The 14,683-nt window shown below is 41.4% G+C and overlaps 1 protein-coding gene across 1 annotated transcript in view; it reads right to left on the reverse strand.

Annotated features, from left to right (window-relative positions):
• The window catches only part of AASS (aminoadipate-semialdehyde synthase), a 75,127-nt gene that overhangs the window by 10,112 nt on the left and 50,332 nt on the right, over positions 1-14,683 (reverse strand). The window contains exons 16-19 of the mRNA XM_006859323.1: positions 9,295-9,405; positions 9,095-9,203; positions 8,096-8,236; positions 1,824-1,991 (exon numbers count right to left, since the gene is read on the reverse strand). Coding sequence (XP_006859385.1) covers positions 1,824-1,991; positions 8,096-8,236; positions 9,095-9,203; positions 9,295-9,405 — 529 coding nt within the window. The remainder of the gene's footprint in view (positions 1-1,823; positions 1,992-8,095; positions 8,237-9,094; positions 9,204-9,294; positions 9,406-14,683) is intronic.

Genomic DNA, 14,683 nt, shown 5'->3' on the forward strand with positions numbered 1-14,683 from the left:
GAATGGATTCTGTCTGCAGGAATGGGTTCTGCACAAATGTCTACAGGAATGGATTCTATCTACAGGAATGGGTTCTGCACAAATGTCTACAGGGATGGATTCTGAACAATGGATGAAATCGGAGCAGTATGTTCTGTGAACAAATGGGGAGGTGTTGGGGGAAGAAGAGACGAGAAAGAGGAGGGTTAAAACGAGGGTCTGGGAAGAAAGAGCCGGTGGTCTGCTGAAAATCAGTCAATGAAAAACCTGTGGATCTCTGTAGTCTTGCCTGCAATTCATCCCAGGGGTGATGCAGGACCAGATAGTGTTTCATCCCGTCATGCACATGGTTTACATGAGTCGAGGACCAACTTGACGGTAGCCAACAACAACAACAGCTTCATATTTTTAATAACATGGCAGTGGAGGAACCTCATCAAGAACAAAGCCCTGAAGGTAATAAAAAAGACTGATGGAGATATCTGGGGGCAGAGAGTTCAGTAGAAAGATAAGAGGAAGGGAAAAGCAGAGGAATTGAAGGGTTTACACAAATAGGCCGGTGTGCCTTACATCTTCCAGAAAGCAGGCAACTAATGGATCTGAATGGCACACCAAGTCAAATCCTCACTTTGGTCCTAGCCAGGAAATCCCATGTTGTTGTTGTTGTGATGTGTCGTGGAGTCGGTTCCGACTCATAGCGACCCTGTACAGGGTTTACAAGGCTGTAAATCTTTATGGGAGCAGAAAGCTTCATCTTTCTCCCTTGGAACAGCTCGTAGTTTCAAACTGCTGACCGACCATGAGATTAGTAGCCAGATTCATAACTACTACGCTACCAGAGGATATCCCATAAACCCAGTTATATGCTGGTTTTTTTTTTGGTATGCTGTTTATCTTGATCTGGTCATATTTACGATTCCTCTGTGACTGAAAAATGTGCATTCTTCTTGTTGTTGTTACATTCCTTCGAGTCAGTTCTGACTCAGTGACCCTTTAGAGGGTTTCCGAGGAGCCACTGGTGGCTTTGAACTGCTGACCTTGCTTATCCTACAGCACTACACCAGGACTACAAATATGCATGGTCAGTTGTAATTTATGCTCCTAGAATCTACTCTTCATTTGTAGAAACAAAATTCCAGGTTTGCTCTGGAGAAGGCCCTCCCACGTGGCCTGGTCCTCTAACCAAGCCCCAACATACGTGTTCCCAATAATGCGGACTCTACCTTGTAGCTCTAGAGTCATAGAACATAAAGCCAGTCAGCACACTGTATCCCTCTGACTTCAGAAATCAGTCCAGCTAGTAGAACAAAAACGTTATTTTTAGCTACCGGGAATGTACTTTTGTATTCCTACAGGGCTTGAACATAAAAGACCTGAGACTCAAGTCATTATGGGAAGGCAAAACCAAGAGGTGAAGAGAAACTAAACCTGGTAAAGCCCATGTGCACTGCACTGAGTTACTTATGACTCAGAGAAACTCTATAGGCCAGAATGGAACTGTCCCATAGGGTTTCTAAGCTGCAAATCTCCACCCAAGTAGAAGGCCTCATCTTTCTCCCATGGAGTGGCTGTTGGCTTCAAACCTCTGCATCTTTCACAAAACAGCCAAGTTCTTACCACTGCACCCAGGCCTCTTTCTTCTGAGCTAATTTGTTCTCAAATCCTGATAAACCCAAAACTACCTGTTCACCTGGCACCTACTCCTCATCAGTCAATAGATCCCTTTTTGCTTGTCCTTTTGTGTCTCTAATACATTCAATCAAGAGAATTTGGATTTAAACCCAGTGTACACATCACTTACATTCAAACAGGCAATATAATCGATCAAAACTACGACTACTTACCTTGTATCTCAGTGTTCCCCGCAACAAAGTGTGAGCAGATGAAATACCATAAATCTCAGCGTATTTTGTACTGTCTCTGTTAGGGTAGCCTTCCAAATTTAGTCCTGGGAAATAATCCATGGACGTTACAGCATCGAGAAAGGAGACGCCTCCTGCAACGTTCACAACCTGAAGAGCCGTGAGACAGCACACGTGGGTGTTATGAATGGAATTGGGCTCCCCAAAAAGGTATGCCAGACTGCTAACCCCTGTACCTATAAACGTGACCCTGTTTGGAAAACAGTTATGCATTTTTTTTCTTGCTTCTGGATGAAATGGAACTGAATTGTGTCCCGGTTGTTGTTGCCTTCATTTATTTTGTATATAATAAGCTAAAAGCAGCAGATACTTTATTTACGTGGTTTTCTGCTCTTCTTTTTCTTTACCGCCTATCAATAGCAATGAAAATGTCTTCATGGTGCTTTTCTTTAACGCCTGTCTCCTTCTTTACCCTGCATCAGGCAGCAGGCCTGTACATTTCAGTCACATAACTAGCATTTATTGAGCACTACTAAGTGCTGGTTGTAGTTGTAAAGTACCATCAAGTCAGTTCCAACTCATAGGAACGTTGTATACCGTTTCCAAGGAGCAGCTGGTGAGTTTGAACTATTGACTTTGCAGTTCAAACCAACCTTGAGGTCCAGGGCTTACTATACAACGTCATATCAGACTAGAGTTTACATAATGGTAGAATGCTTAAGAGATTAATGAATAAGATATAATTCCTATCTCATTGACTGAAAATCCTTTACCAATGTCAGCCAAGTTTCAGGAACTGTGCTAGACAAATGGTTAAGTTGCTCACAGCTTAGACTAGGACACCTACAGAAAAGATGTTGCAGACAGTGGGGGATCTCCCCTCACAAGGACATCTCCATGAACACACAAATGAGTATTATCCTGATCTTACTGCTGGTGAGAAGTTAACCACTGATTCCCCAGCTTTATTGATTCATCTTCTCTACATCCCTCTATCCCTCCTTCCATCATACACACATATGATTCTAGTTAAAGAATTAAAATTTCTCTAGGTTGGTGTGGTTTCTGATATAATGTAAAACACCCTGGAGTTATAAAATCAGGGCTAGAAACCTGGCCGGGTCTGCTCTGAGGAGGAAAGGATGTGGCAGTCTTGGAAACCTGATGGGGCAATTCTGCCCTGCCCTACAGGGTGGCTTTGAGTTGGAATTGACCGGACACAAAAACAGCACCCCTGGAAACCATTTCTAAAGCTGCACCAAACAAGACCACATGTGGCACCTTACAATTGACTTGAGTGACTTCCCTGAAAAAATCTTGAGCTAAACACAATGATTCTTAGAGGTTGTTAGGTGGGTGGATTCCATATATGCCTCAGTTGGGAGAGAGAACAGAAACTGACTTCTATCTGGCTCAAATCTGAAGGAGAAGGAAGGACTACACTGAAGGCAAAGTCAGGTCTGGCGATATCCTTTCCATGGAAAAGACCCCTTTACATGGCTCCCAGCACCGTCTAAAGTCCTGGAGAATCTGAAGGGAGGGAGGAGGCCTTTCACTTAGTTTTCTTGTGAAGCTCTTCTAGACTGAACAGTAAACATCTCCAGGGAGAAAAATTCTGCACTGTTTCTTGAAAGCCAATTCCTTCGGTCAGGATTCTATTATTATTATTTTAATACACTAAAAAGGCAAATGTTGACCTTCATGGTTCCCATACTCACCTCACTTTTATACCTATGATGCTAACATTGTATTTGCTTGTTTGGAAGCCAAGAACTTTTTTGAGAGACATTTTCAATAAATATCACAGTATTCCGGTACTTCACCAACTGGAAATCACTCAGCGGCTCCATAAATCTAGCATGAGCTTTTTATACAGAGAATAAGGGAATGGGAGCTGAAGGTAGAGACTGACTCCTGGGTAAGCAACTGACCCCCAAACTACTTAATATCACTATCATCTGATGGTAACAGAGTAATACCCATTCTCATATGATAGCAACTCTGACTGGTATTTCTGAGTGGAAGACCACAGGATCCAGTATTAGCCTTGTCCTGCTTAACACTTTACTAGTGACTTCGACAATAACTGGAAGACATATTTAATGTATTTTGCAGAAAACATATATTTTTGTTTTTTCTCACCGACCTCCAAGACCTACTCCCAGCAGAATTCTTGCTTCATATTCATTGTTGTTGTAGTTTGCTCTAATGGGCAACTCCCCACAACCCCACCACCCCCATTTATGTCTCCCAAGAGCTGAGAATTACTGTCACCTATTTTAGAATCAATATTCAAACTGATCTCAATAAGTTTTTATAGTTAAACAAGAAGAAATTCAACATAGGAAGTATATACACATTCATCCACCTCCATGTGGTAAGAATGTCTTATATACATCACCTTGAATCCAGTCAGTAACTGATTTTACAGAGCAGAGCGGAGGCTGAGAGTCACCTGGAGGCAGATTTAAATCCAGGTTTATCTGATTCCAATGGCTGTGCTCCTTCCTCTACATCACACTTCCCACTATATGGAATCCATCCAGGAACTGCAGGACAGAAAGACCTGGGATCTGTTCCCATAAACACTGTTGTGGTTGTGAAGTGCCGTTGACTCAGTTCTGACCCATACTACCCTGTATAGGGTTTCCGAGGAGCAGCTGGTGAACTTGAACAGCCGACCTTTGCAGTCTGGTGCATTAACCCACAGCGCCACACCAGGACTCCACTACAGCCTACAAAACCCTATAGGACAGTTCTACTCTGTTACATGGAGTCGCTATGAGTCGAGAGTAGACTCAATAACACCTGGTAAAAACAGTGACAGAAGCGATGTACCTGAAAATTGCATTTTATTCCTAATTGTGCACCTAAAAATTGCATTACTAATGGCTTCAGGAACTGGGAGAGCAGTGGCAACTCTTGGTTTTCTTGAAAGAAGGGGTAGGGAGTGCAGTTGAGGGGGCGGAGGCTAGGAAGCGTATCTTGAAGCTGTGTTTGCAGAGACCACTGCCTTGGCATGCTTACTTAGATAGTCTGTTTAGTTGAGGGGTCTGAGGAAGGAAGCTGAAGGAGATGCCAGGTGACTGAGGCTCTGCCACGCACTATTACACGCCACCCATGTAGTGAAGAACACTGTCACTAACAGCATGGAAAGACCCGAGAGAAGACCAAAGCATTTATTCAAAGATGTGGAAGAGAACTTAGACTTGTTATAAATCAGTTGTGAAGTTAGAAGTTAGACATAGTACCAACCAGACCAAACCCGCTGCTGTTGAGTAGGTTCTGACTCATAGCAATCAATCCCCCTCGACTAGAGTAGGATTTCCAAAGCTGGATATCATCAAGAAGGACTTTTGGTGTGGCCCTGTGGGCTAATGCATTAGACTGTAAAGTCAGTGAGAACCACAAGGTTGGTGGTTCAAGTTCACCAGTCGCTCCTTGGAAACCCTATACAGGATCACTATGGGTCAGAACCAACTCAACGGCACTTACCAGCAACAACAACAATATAATTATGAAAGAAGACAACCTCGTCTTTCTACCATGAAGCAACTGGTGGGTTTGAACCATTCTAATTAGCAGCTGAGTGCTTTACACACTGTGCCACAGGGCTCCTTAGAACTAGTACCAATATTTGGAAATCACTGCAAGGGTACTGGACCCTGAAGCACATCCTAATTCATTGGTCAAACCTATTGCTAGAAGTTTTAGATGTCTGCTTAAAGCAGAAGCCAGAGGCACACACACACACCCCAGCCCTGATTCTGTGAATTACTGAAACCTTGCTTCATGGTCAGGATCACAAAGGCAAACAGGATGGAGAGACAAGAACACAAGAGAGTTTTTAAGAAGTTTCAAAATCTGGCTTGGGAGACAAACTGATGCACTTAAATTACTGAGTGAATAATAGAGAACGCAGAAACTGCTTAGACACAGACAATCAAAGCGTGGGAGTGCAGAGAAAAGTATGGTGAGTGGGGGCTGGAGTGGCCAGGAAAGGCTCCATTCAAGAGAGAAAACTCGAACAGGACCTTGAAAAACGTATCATTCTAGCAAAGCCAAGCAAAGCATCAGGCTTTCTCTCGGTGTCCTCCACAAAGTCAGGGAGATGCAAAAAAGCACTCCTGTTACAAAAGGAGTTCAGGATAAAAGGGAAGAACTTCAGATTCAACAAACACAGCTTGTGATGCCTGAAAAGAACCTCTTGCTTTTCCTGAGGCCTTGCCACCATTAATGTCTGCCTGTAGCTAATATTTGCTGGAAGCTGATGATGCACCCAACATTAAGCAGGTTGTAATCGAAGTGACCTCATTGAGCTACGCTATGAGAACCCTGCAAGGCTGATGTCATTGTCCACATAGACAAGGAGCACCAGGTTCACACAGGTTAAATGACTGTTCTTCTGCCACCCTGCCATTAATGGCAGAGCTGGACCCAACACCAGACCTGCTAGCAGCAAATCCCTTGCTCTTTCTGTTGGATGAGTTACACTCTGTTCACCCTTTTATTATTATCACCTTTTTCATTTTTATAGTCTCCTGAAAACAAGTGTCTTTCCCAGATTGAAGGAAGAATTTTCCCTGCATGCACATGTTACTTCATACTGAACACGGGTTGGGTCTCTTTTCAAAACTACAAAAGGTTCAAAGAAGATGAAACAGGAGCCAGACTGTGGCATGTGAAAGCATGTGTGCTGCGTGAAAGGACCATGAGTCTGGTCCAAACCTTCATGAGTTACATTAGAGAAAAGATGAAACATCAGGTTCGCATCACATGAGAGGCCATGGGAGCCCAGAGGACCTTTATAATTTTGTGGCCTTCGGTGATACTGAGGGGGACGCAGCTCTTGGACCAGAACCGAGGGGTCCTTTTTTATATGCTGAAACAGGGAACCGCATCTTCCCAGAAACAACATGAAGTGCCCAGTGTGCTTAGAGGTATGTTCAGGGTAGCTGTAGGACTCTTACTCGGCAGTTCTCAAACTCAACTGCCTGTTAAAGTTACCTGGGGAGTTTTCACAATTCTAAAACCCAGAAAAAAAACCCAAGCCAATCAAAAACCTCTCTGGAGCCGGAGCGCATGCACCGGTACTTTTACACTTCCCTGCAGATTCCAATGTGCTGCCAAGGTTGAAGGCAATCTCTAAATCATACGTCTGATAGGAACATTCCCCTTCTGTCTTAAATCCTTTCACTTCACTCCTTTGTACCTGACATACATGAGGAGCCTTCAAAAAAGTTTATGGGGAAATTCCATTACCTTTTAATTCCAGTTTTTCCACGAACTTTTTGAAGCCCTCTCGTATTCCAATTCACAGATACACTGAGACTCGGCATTATGATTGCTAGACTCTCCTTTTAAAGACATAGGACTAATCACCGTGAGAGGGAATGACTCTAAATCCTATACCCCAGGTGACCCAGTGACCTCACCCAAGACCACCCCTTGTTCTCTGCTGCAGCTGCCGTGTGCCAGTAAGTGGATTCCGAGTCACAGCAGTGCTTCCTCAGAGTTTCCAAAGCTGAATGTTTTCATAGGAACAGATTGTCAGGTTTTTTCTCCCACTGAGTAGCTGATCAGTTCAGACCCCTACCTTTTGGTTAACTGCTAATCATGAAGTACTTGCATGGCCAGACTGAGCAAAAGAATACAAGAGAAGGGATGTGGGGAATGTCGATGACACGGCTGGGAAAGAAAGCTGTGCTCATATCATGCTGTGGAGGTAGAGAGTTATTGGGTAGGTACCTATTAAGCTACCTGTTGTTGTTTACCATCAAATCAATTCCAACTCATAGTGACACTATCTTGTAATTGTTAAGTGTCGTCGAGCATTCTGACTCATAGCGACCCTGTATGGGGTTTCTGAGGAGCAGCTGGTGGGTTTGAACTGCCGACCTTATAGTTCAAAGTCCAGTGCTGATGCTGTAGCACACCAGTGACACTATAGGACCCAAACGTCCCCAAAGCATTTTTTCTAGGCTGTAATCATTTCAGAAAGAGGTCACCAGGTTTTTTTTCCTCCCATGGGGCCACTGGTGGATTTGAACAGCCGCTTGTCAGTTAGCAGCTGAGCACTTATCTATTGTGCCAGCAGGGCACCTAAGAATCACTTATTAGCTACAAAATAAATATCAAACACCACAGAATGACATGACCAGCTTTCTCTCCCAGCTGCATCGTCAAGGGCCTGGGTATCAGAGACAAAGCGTTCTAGCCTTTGTATCTCTAGAGCTTGAATGATACTCTTTCACCTTTCCTTTAAGCAGATAGGTGGCAGGCTGCATGATGTTCATCAGAACGCCCGTAGGACTCCAGCTAAATTTGTATCTCAAAGGGTTGTCTGAATGTTCAGGGGCTGGAAGTCCACCACAGTAGGAAACATAAGATTCAATCTGTAAATTAAAGAATCAGTGTTAGGGAGATTAATTGTGATACCATGATAGGAACCAATCATGCTAGTTTTCCCTCTCTTACATTTACTAAGACCTTCAAAACTATCTCCACATATAAGTTGTTGTTGTTGTTGTTGTTGTTATTGTTGTGAGGTGCCATGGAGTAGGTATCTACTTTAGCAGGAACCTCAAAAAGTTATGGAAAAAAATGGAACCGAAAGATAAATTTTTCAATGACTCTTTTTAAGCTCCCCCATCCCCCTGAACCATTTGATTAAGATGCAAATTAATATATACATATATATTACATGAATATGTATGTATTTATTCAAAGCTTCTAGAGATTCAGACAAACTTTTTTTTTTTCAGTTAAAATCCAACTATTAAGTCAATTCTGCTTGATTAATTCCTACTGATATTTGGACTCAAATTATAAAATTTCACAGAAATCAAAATATTCATCTGATTCATCAAACGTATCATATCCAATAATTTCTTCTCATATGTAAAAGATACTTTGTATACCAACAGAGTAATGAGATTTCAAACAATTATGCTCACTTTTATGATTCATATCTTACTACAGAATTTCCAAGAGAACTTAAAATTTTTATTAAAACAAAATATTCTAAAAACATTTATTTTACTAAATAGTGATTACTGCCAAACACTTACAAACTGTTTTACCATAAATAGTTTAGCAGTTACAGAATTTTACCTGATATTTCTAGTCAAAGTGTGAGTTGGAATACGACATCATCTTTAAGCAAATTTACAGAAAGATCATTTCATATATACAATAGCCGGGACCATTTCATATTTTTCCCGAGTGGACCTTTGGGTATAAACTGGGCTCACCGTGGCTCCAACTTCTTTAGCTTTATCTATGGTTTCCATTGCCAACATATGATCAAGGCCTGGATCCAGTCCTAATTCACCAATGACTGTGATGCCGGCATCTTCCACACTACCACAGATGAAGGAAGAAGGAACAGTTGGCTATGAATAGAACTAACGTCATGGAGCCACTGACTTGGCAAAGAAAGATTGAAACCTACCTCTTTTGCAGTTCTTTAAGTGGTGGTGTAATATAGCTCGCAGTGACCATGTTGACCTTGCTTGTAATGCATGCCTTGGCCACAAAAGGATGCAGTATGTAAGGAAGCAAGCTTAAACAGGAAGAAATGAATCAGAAACTTTCTTTTCAACCCAACCTTCCAGTGCATTAAAGTAATGTTCTAAGGCACTGCTCTGATGAAACTACCATCTCAAGAATGAGCAATGACTCCTTGTAGACTAAAGAAAAAAAATTCATCTTACCTCTTTTAAAGCCCTACACAATATGACCTAACTTCACCTAACTGTCCCATTTTTCTCCCCTAATATCCTTCATAAGGAGTTCCTGGTGGCACAATGGACTAAGATTGGACTGCTAAGTGCAAGGTCGATGGTTCAAACCCACCAGCGACTCTGAGGGAGAAAGATGATGCTGTCTGCTCCCATAAAGATTTACAGTCTCAGAAACCCTAACAAGCAATTATAGTCTGATCCTATAGGTAGTAGGTGAGACTCTCCCTCATAAACCATAAATGTGAACCCAAGGCGCTATTGTGATGCCCCACTTGGAGCCATTAAACTCACTGTGCCTACTCATCTCATCCACACACCACCATCCAAGTCATCCCCTCCCTTAAAAGAGGCCTAAAAATGGACCTCCTCTAAGACCCTTCCCTAGACTCCCCCACAGTCAGATCTCCAACTTGTGCATACATCCAACAATTTCTTCATAACATTCAATGGAACTTATTCCATTCTTCCTAATATTTTTATAGTTTCCTATGTTGGGTCCCCTACTAAAAGGTAAGGTCACTGTTGCTTTCACCTTCACGTCTCTAAATGGTCACCAGTAGGGTCAACATGTAGTCCTGGTGTGACACTATGGGATAATGTGCTGGACTGCAAGGTCAGTTTGAACTGCAAAGTCTGCGTTCAAATTCACCAGCTGCTCCTCGGAAATCCTATCCAGGGTTGCTATGAGTTGGATCTGACTTGATGGCACTTAACGACAACAGGGTCAACATGACCCCCGTGATAACATCATAGAGTAATATCTGGAAAGGGCTATAGATGGGTTAAAGCTTTAATAGTATTGACTGGTGCAGAAGTTATCAAAGTGATTGAAAATCTACTTGATGAGCAAAAAAGAAAATGAAGCTGTACTAAAATAGCCCCCAGCTTTGATAGCTGTTGTTGTTAAGTACCATCAAGTGGGCTCTGACACATAGAGATCCTATATAGGGTTTCCAAGAGTAGCTGCTGGTGGGGTTTGAACCTCTGACCTTGTGGTTAGCAGTCCAATGCTTATTCTATTTGATTTGCCATTTCAAATTGGTGCTGGATACACAATCACACACATAAAATCATTTCCATAAGCATTGATATTAATGAGTATAATCGTATTTCATATAGCAAATAATAAATCGACTATCAGCTGCACAGCAACAGTAAGCTAATCAGTTCTATTAGCTTACTGCTGTCTGGAAATGCAATCTGCTCATTATCAAAAAACTTGTAAACAACACACACTGTATCACTGTACTTGTCAAATTTGGCTTCCATAATTCAGATTTTCTCTATTTCATTAAAAAAAAAAAAAAAAAAAAGAACAAGCATGATTCCGGCACTTAATTCTCCTCAAATCAGTTAAATAGAATATTGCCACAGAGCCACCTTAATCTGTTGTCAGTGTCTTACTGTGGTGGTTTGTGTGTTGTGATGAAGTAGGAAGCTATGCACCGGTATTTTAGATACAGCAGGGCCACCCATGGTGAATAAATAGGTGGCAACAGAGTTTCCAGACCAAGACAGACTAGGAAGAAGGAGAAGCAAACTACTTCTGAATGGTTAAGAACTGAAAACCTTGTGAATAGTAGCAGAAAAATGTCAAATACTGTGCCCAAAGATGAGCTGCTCAGGTTGGAAGGCACTCAAAATATGACTAGGGAAGAGCTGCCTCCTCAAAGTAGAGTTCAACTTAATGACGTGAGTGGAGCAAAGCTTTCATGACCTTCATTTGCTGATGGGCATAACTCAAAATAAGATGAAAGAGCTGGAAATATCCATTAATAATCAGAATTTGGAATGCACAAAGTATGACTCTAGGAAAATTGTAAGCAATCAAAAATGAAGTGGAGGAGGAACAAACAAGATGGTGGATCGGGTGGAAGTGCAGTAAAGGAGCCCTGCCAACAACAACACAGAATACCCAACCAAGCAGGCTCAGGGGCTGGTCCCAGATTTCTGAACCACATATAAAGGAATACTTAGAAAGTTGGAAGGATCACAGCTGGGGGAATTTGTGTCAGAAGCAAGAAATCTATTGCTTTCTAGTCCGGGACGCTCGGCTGCTCCAGGAGCTGCCATCTTGGGTGAGACCACTCGAGGAAAGGATTGGAGCGGACATAGACGCCTGGCAGAACCATAGAGACAATGAAAGAAGAGTGAAAATGGAAGCCCATTCCCTGATCCCATCTACCTGGAGGCATTCAGAAAGCATAAAAAATACCAAAATACATACCCATCTAAGTATTAAGACCACAGATAACCCCTGAAGATACCCAAAAAACAGAAGCAGATGACCATATCTGCACATGGCCAGAAACGAGATAAAGTGACTGAGGCAAATGAACTGGAAGTAGATCTACACTCCATACTAGAAGATGGGCAGGCTTTGGAAATGCCTGAGAAGGAATTCCTAAAAATGATTATAAAAGGTGACCCAACAGAATGTATAAATCACCCAACAATATCATAAATATCCCATGCAAGTAAATTTGTTCTGAAGATAGTTCAAAATGCTTGCAGCAGAGAGAGCTGCCAAAATTTCAAGCTAGATTCAGAAGAGAACTTGAGGGATATCACTGATGACATCATATGGATCCTGGATGAAAGCAGAGAATAACAAAAAGATGTTTGTTTGTGCTTTATTGATTATGCAAAGGCATTCGACTGTGTGGATCATAACAAACTATAGACAACATTGCGAAGAATGGGTGTTCTAGAGTCCTTTATTGTTCTCATCAGGAACTTCTTTGTAGACTAAGAGGTAGTTGTTAGATCAGAACAAGGAGATATTGAATGGCTTGAATTCAGGAAAGATGCACATGAGGGTTGTATCCTTTTACCATACTTATTCAGTTTGTGTGAAGAAGAATGTGCCATCAGGATTAGAGGAAGACTCACTATCAACCTGCATTAGGCAAATGAAACAACCTTGCTTGCTGGAAATGAAGAGGACTTGAAATACTAGTGATGAAAATAAAAGACTACAGTTTTCCATATGGATTGTACCTCAATGTAAAGAAAACAAAAATCTTCACAACTGGACCAAATCATAATTTCATGACAAATGGAGAAAAGACTGAAGTTGTCAAAGTCTTCATTTTGCTTGGATTCACAATCAACACTCAGGGAAATAGCAGTTAAGAAATGAAAGATCATATTGCATTAGGCAATTCTGCTGTAAAAGACGTCTTTAAAGTGTTCAAGATGTCACTTTGAGGACTAAGGTGCACCTGACCCAAGCATGGTATTTTTAATCGCCTAATAAGGTCTCTGGTAGCGTAGTGGTTACGAATCATGCTGCGAATCTTTAAGGTCAGCAGTTCGAAACTACCAGCTGTTCTGCGGGAGAAAGATGAGGCTTTCTGCTCCCTTAAAGATTTACACCCTCGGAAACCCTGTACAGGGTTGCTATGAGTCGGAACCGACTCCACAGCACATAACAACAACAACAACAATATGTATATGGAGTTCTGGTGTGGTGCTGGACTGGAAAGTTGGTTTGAACCACAAGGTCGGTGGTTCAAGCTCACCAGCCCCTCCTCGGAAACCCTATACAAGGTCTCTATGGGTCAGAACCGACTCGACGGCACTTAGTAACAACAACATCAACAGTATGCAAGTGAAAATTGGATAATGAATAAGGAAGACTAGAGAGGAATCAATGTTTTGAATTATTTGAATTATTATTATATTATATATTGAATTATAGTGTTGGTAAAGAATACCGAAAGCACCATGGACTACCAGCAGAACAAACAAATCTGTATTGGAGGAAGTACACCCAGAATGCTCGTTATAAGTGAGGATGGCAGGAGTTCGTCTCTCATTAGAGAAGAGCATCATGCTCGGTAAAGTGGAGACTCACTGAGAAAGAGGATGACCCCCAAGGAGATGGACTGCCACAGTCGCAACGGCAGAGGGCCCAAACAGAACAATGGAGAGGATGGTGCAGGATTGGGCAGTGTTTCATCCAGCTGTGCGCAGTCACCATTAGTCAGAAACTACTTGATGGCGCCTAACAACAACGATGTTGTTGTTGTTATGTGCCGTGGAGTCGGTTCCGACTCATAGCGACCCTGTACAGGGCTTCCAAGGCTGTAAATCTTTACGGGAGCAGAAAGCCTCTTCTTTCTCCCACAAAGCAGCTGGTAGTTTTGAACTGCTGACCTTCAGCTTTGCAGCCCGATTCGTAACCACTACACTACAACAAGTTAGATTTAATTTCACATAGAATAAAATTGTGTACATAGTCTGCCAGCATCAGAAGCACCTAGAAAACTTCTTGCTCTATGTTTTGGGCTTTTTTAAAATAACCAAAAAAAGGAATTATTACTAAATTTGGTAGGCCTGTGAAAGTCATGTATAAAATATTTATACAATTATTTGTTATAATAACATATTGATATGAAATGTATGACACCATCATGTTAAAGGTCAAGTGAGAATTTTTTGTATGTTCCACATTGAAAACTTATCAGATCAAAATTTTATCAAGATCTAGTAAAATTTTAAGTTTGCATATACTGAGAGCCACATGATAGGATGGTGCTTTTGGTATTCTCCAAGGAACTACTCAGCGGAATTTATTTGAATTTTGACTTATTAAATTTAAATTTTTACTCCAACTCAATTAATCCAAGTGGTTGTAAATGTCAGAAATGCTACTTGGGGAAGACATTCAAAACACAAATGAAATTAGAGTGACTTACTAAAATTAATTACTTCCTTCAAATTACAACTTTACTTTAAATCATTAAAAACTTAAAATTGGAAAATTAAACCCATATGAAGATTTGACATGTTAGTGACTATAAAAAATTTTCTATGAAACACATTCCTGATTCATTTTATTTTGAAATTCCCTCCCTATTTCTGTATTTAGCTCAAAACATTCTTTTTTCAACTTAAAAAATAAAGTATATAGAGAACAAACAAGATGGCGGAACAGGTAGACGTATAGCAGAGAGCTCCGCCAACAACAACACAGAATACCTGACCAAGCAGGCTCAGGGGCTGGTCCCAGAACTCTGAACCACATATAAAGAAATACTTAGAAGGTTGGAAGGCTCACAGCTGGGGGAATTTGTGGCAGAAGCAAGAAAT

This window comes from Chrysochloris asiatica, unplaced genomic scaffold (assembly GCF_000296735.1).
Source record: "Chrysochloris asiatica unplaced genomic scaffold, ChrAsi1.0 scaffold00032, whole genome shotgun sequence".
Classification (NCBI taxonomy): Eukaryota; Metazoa; Chordata; class Mammalia; order Afrosoricida; family Chrysochloridae; genus Chrysochloris; species Chrysochloris asiatica.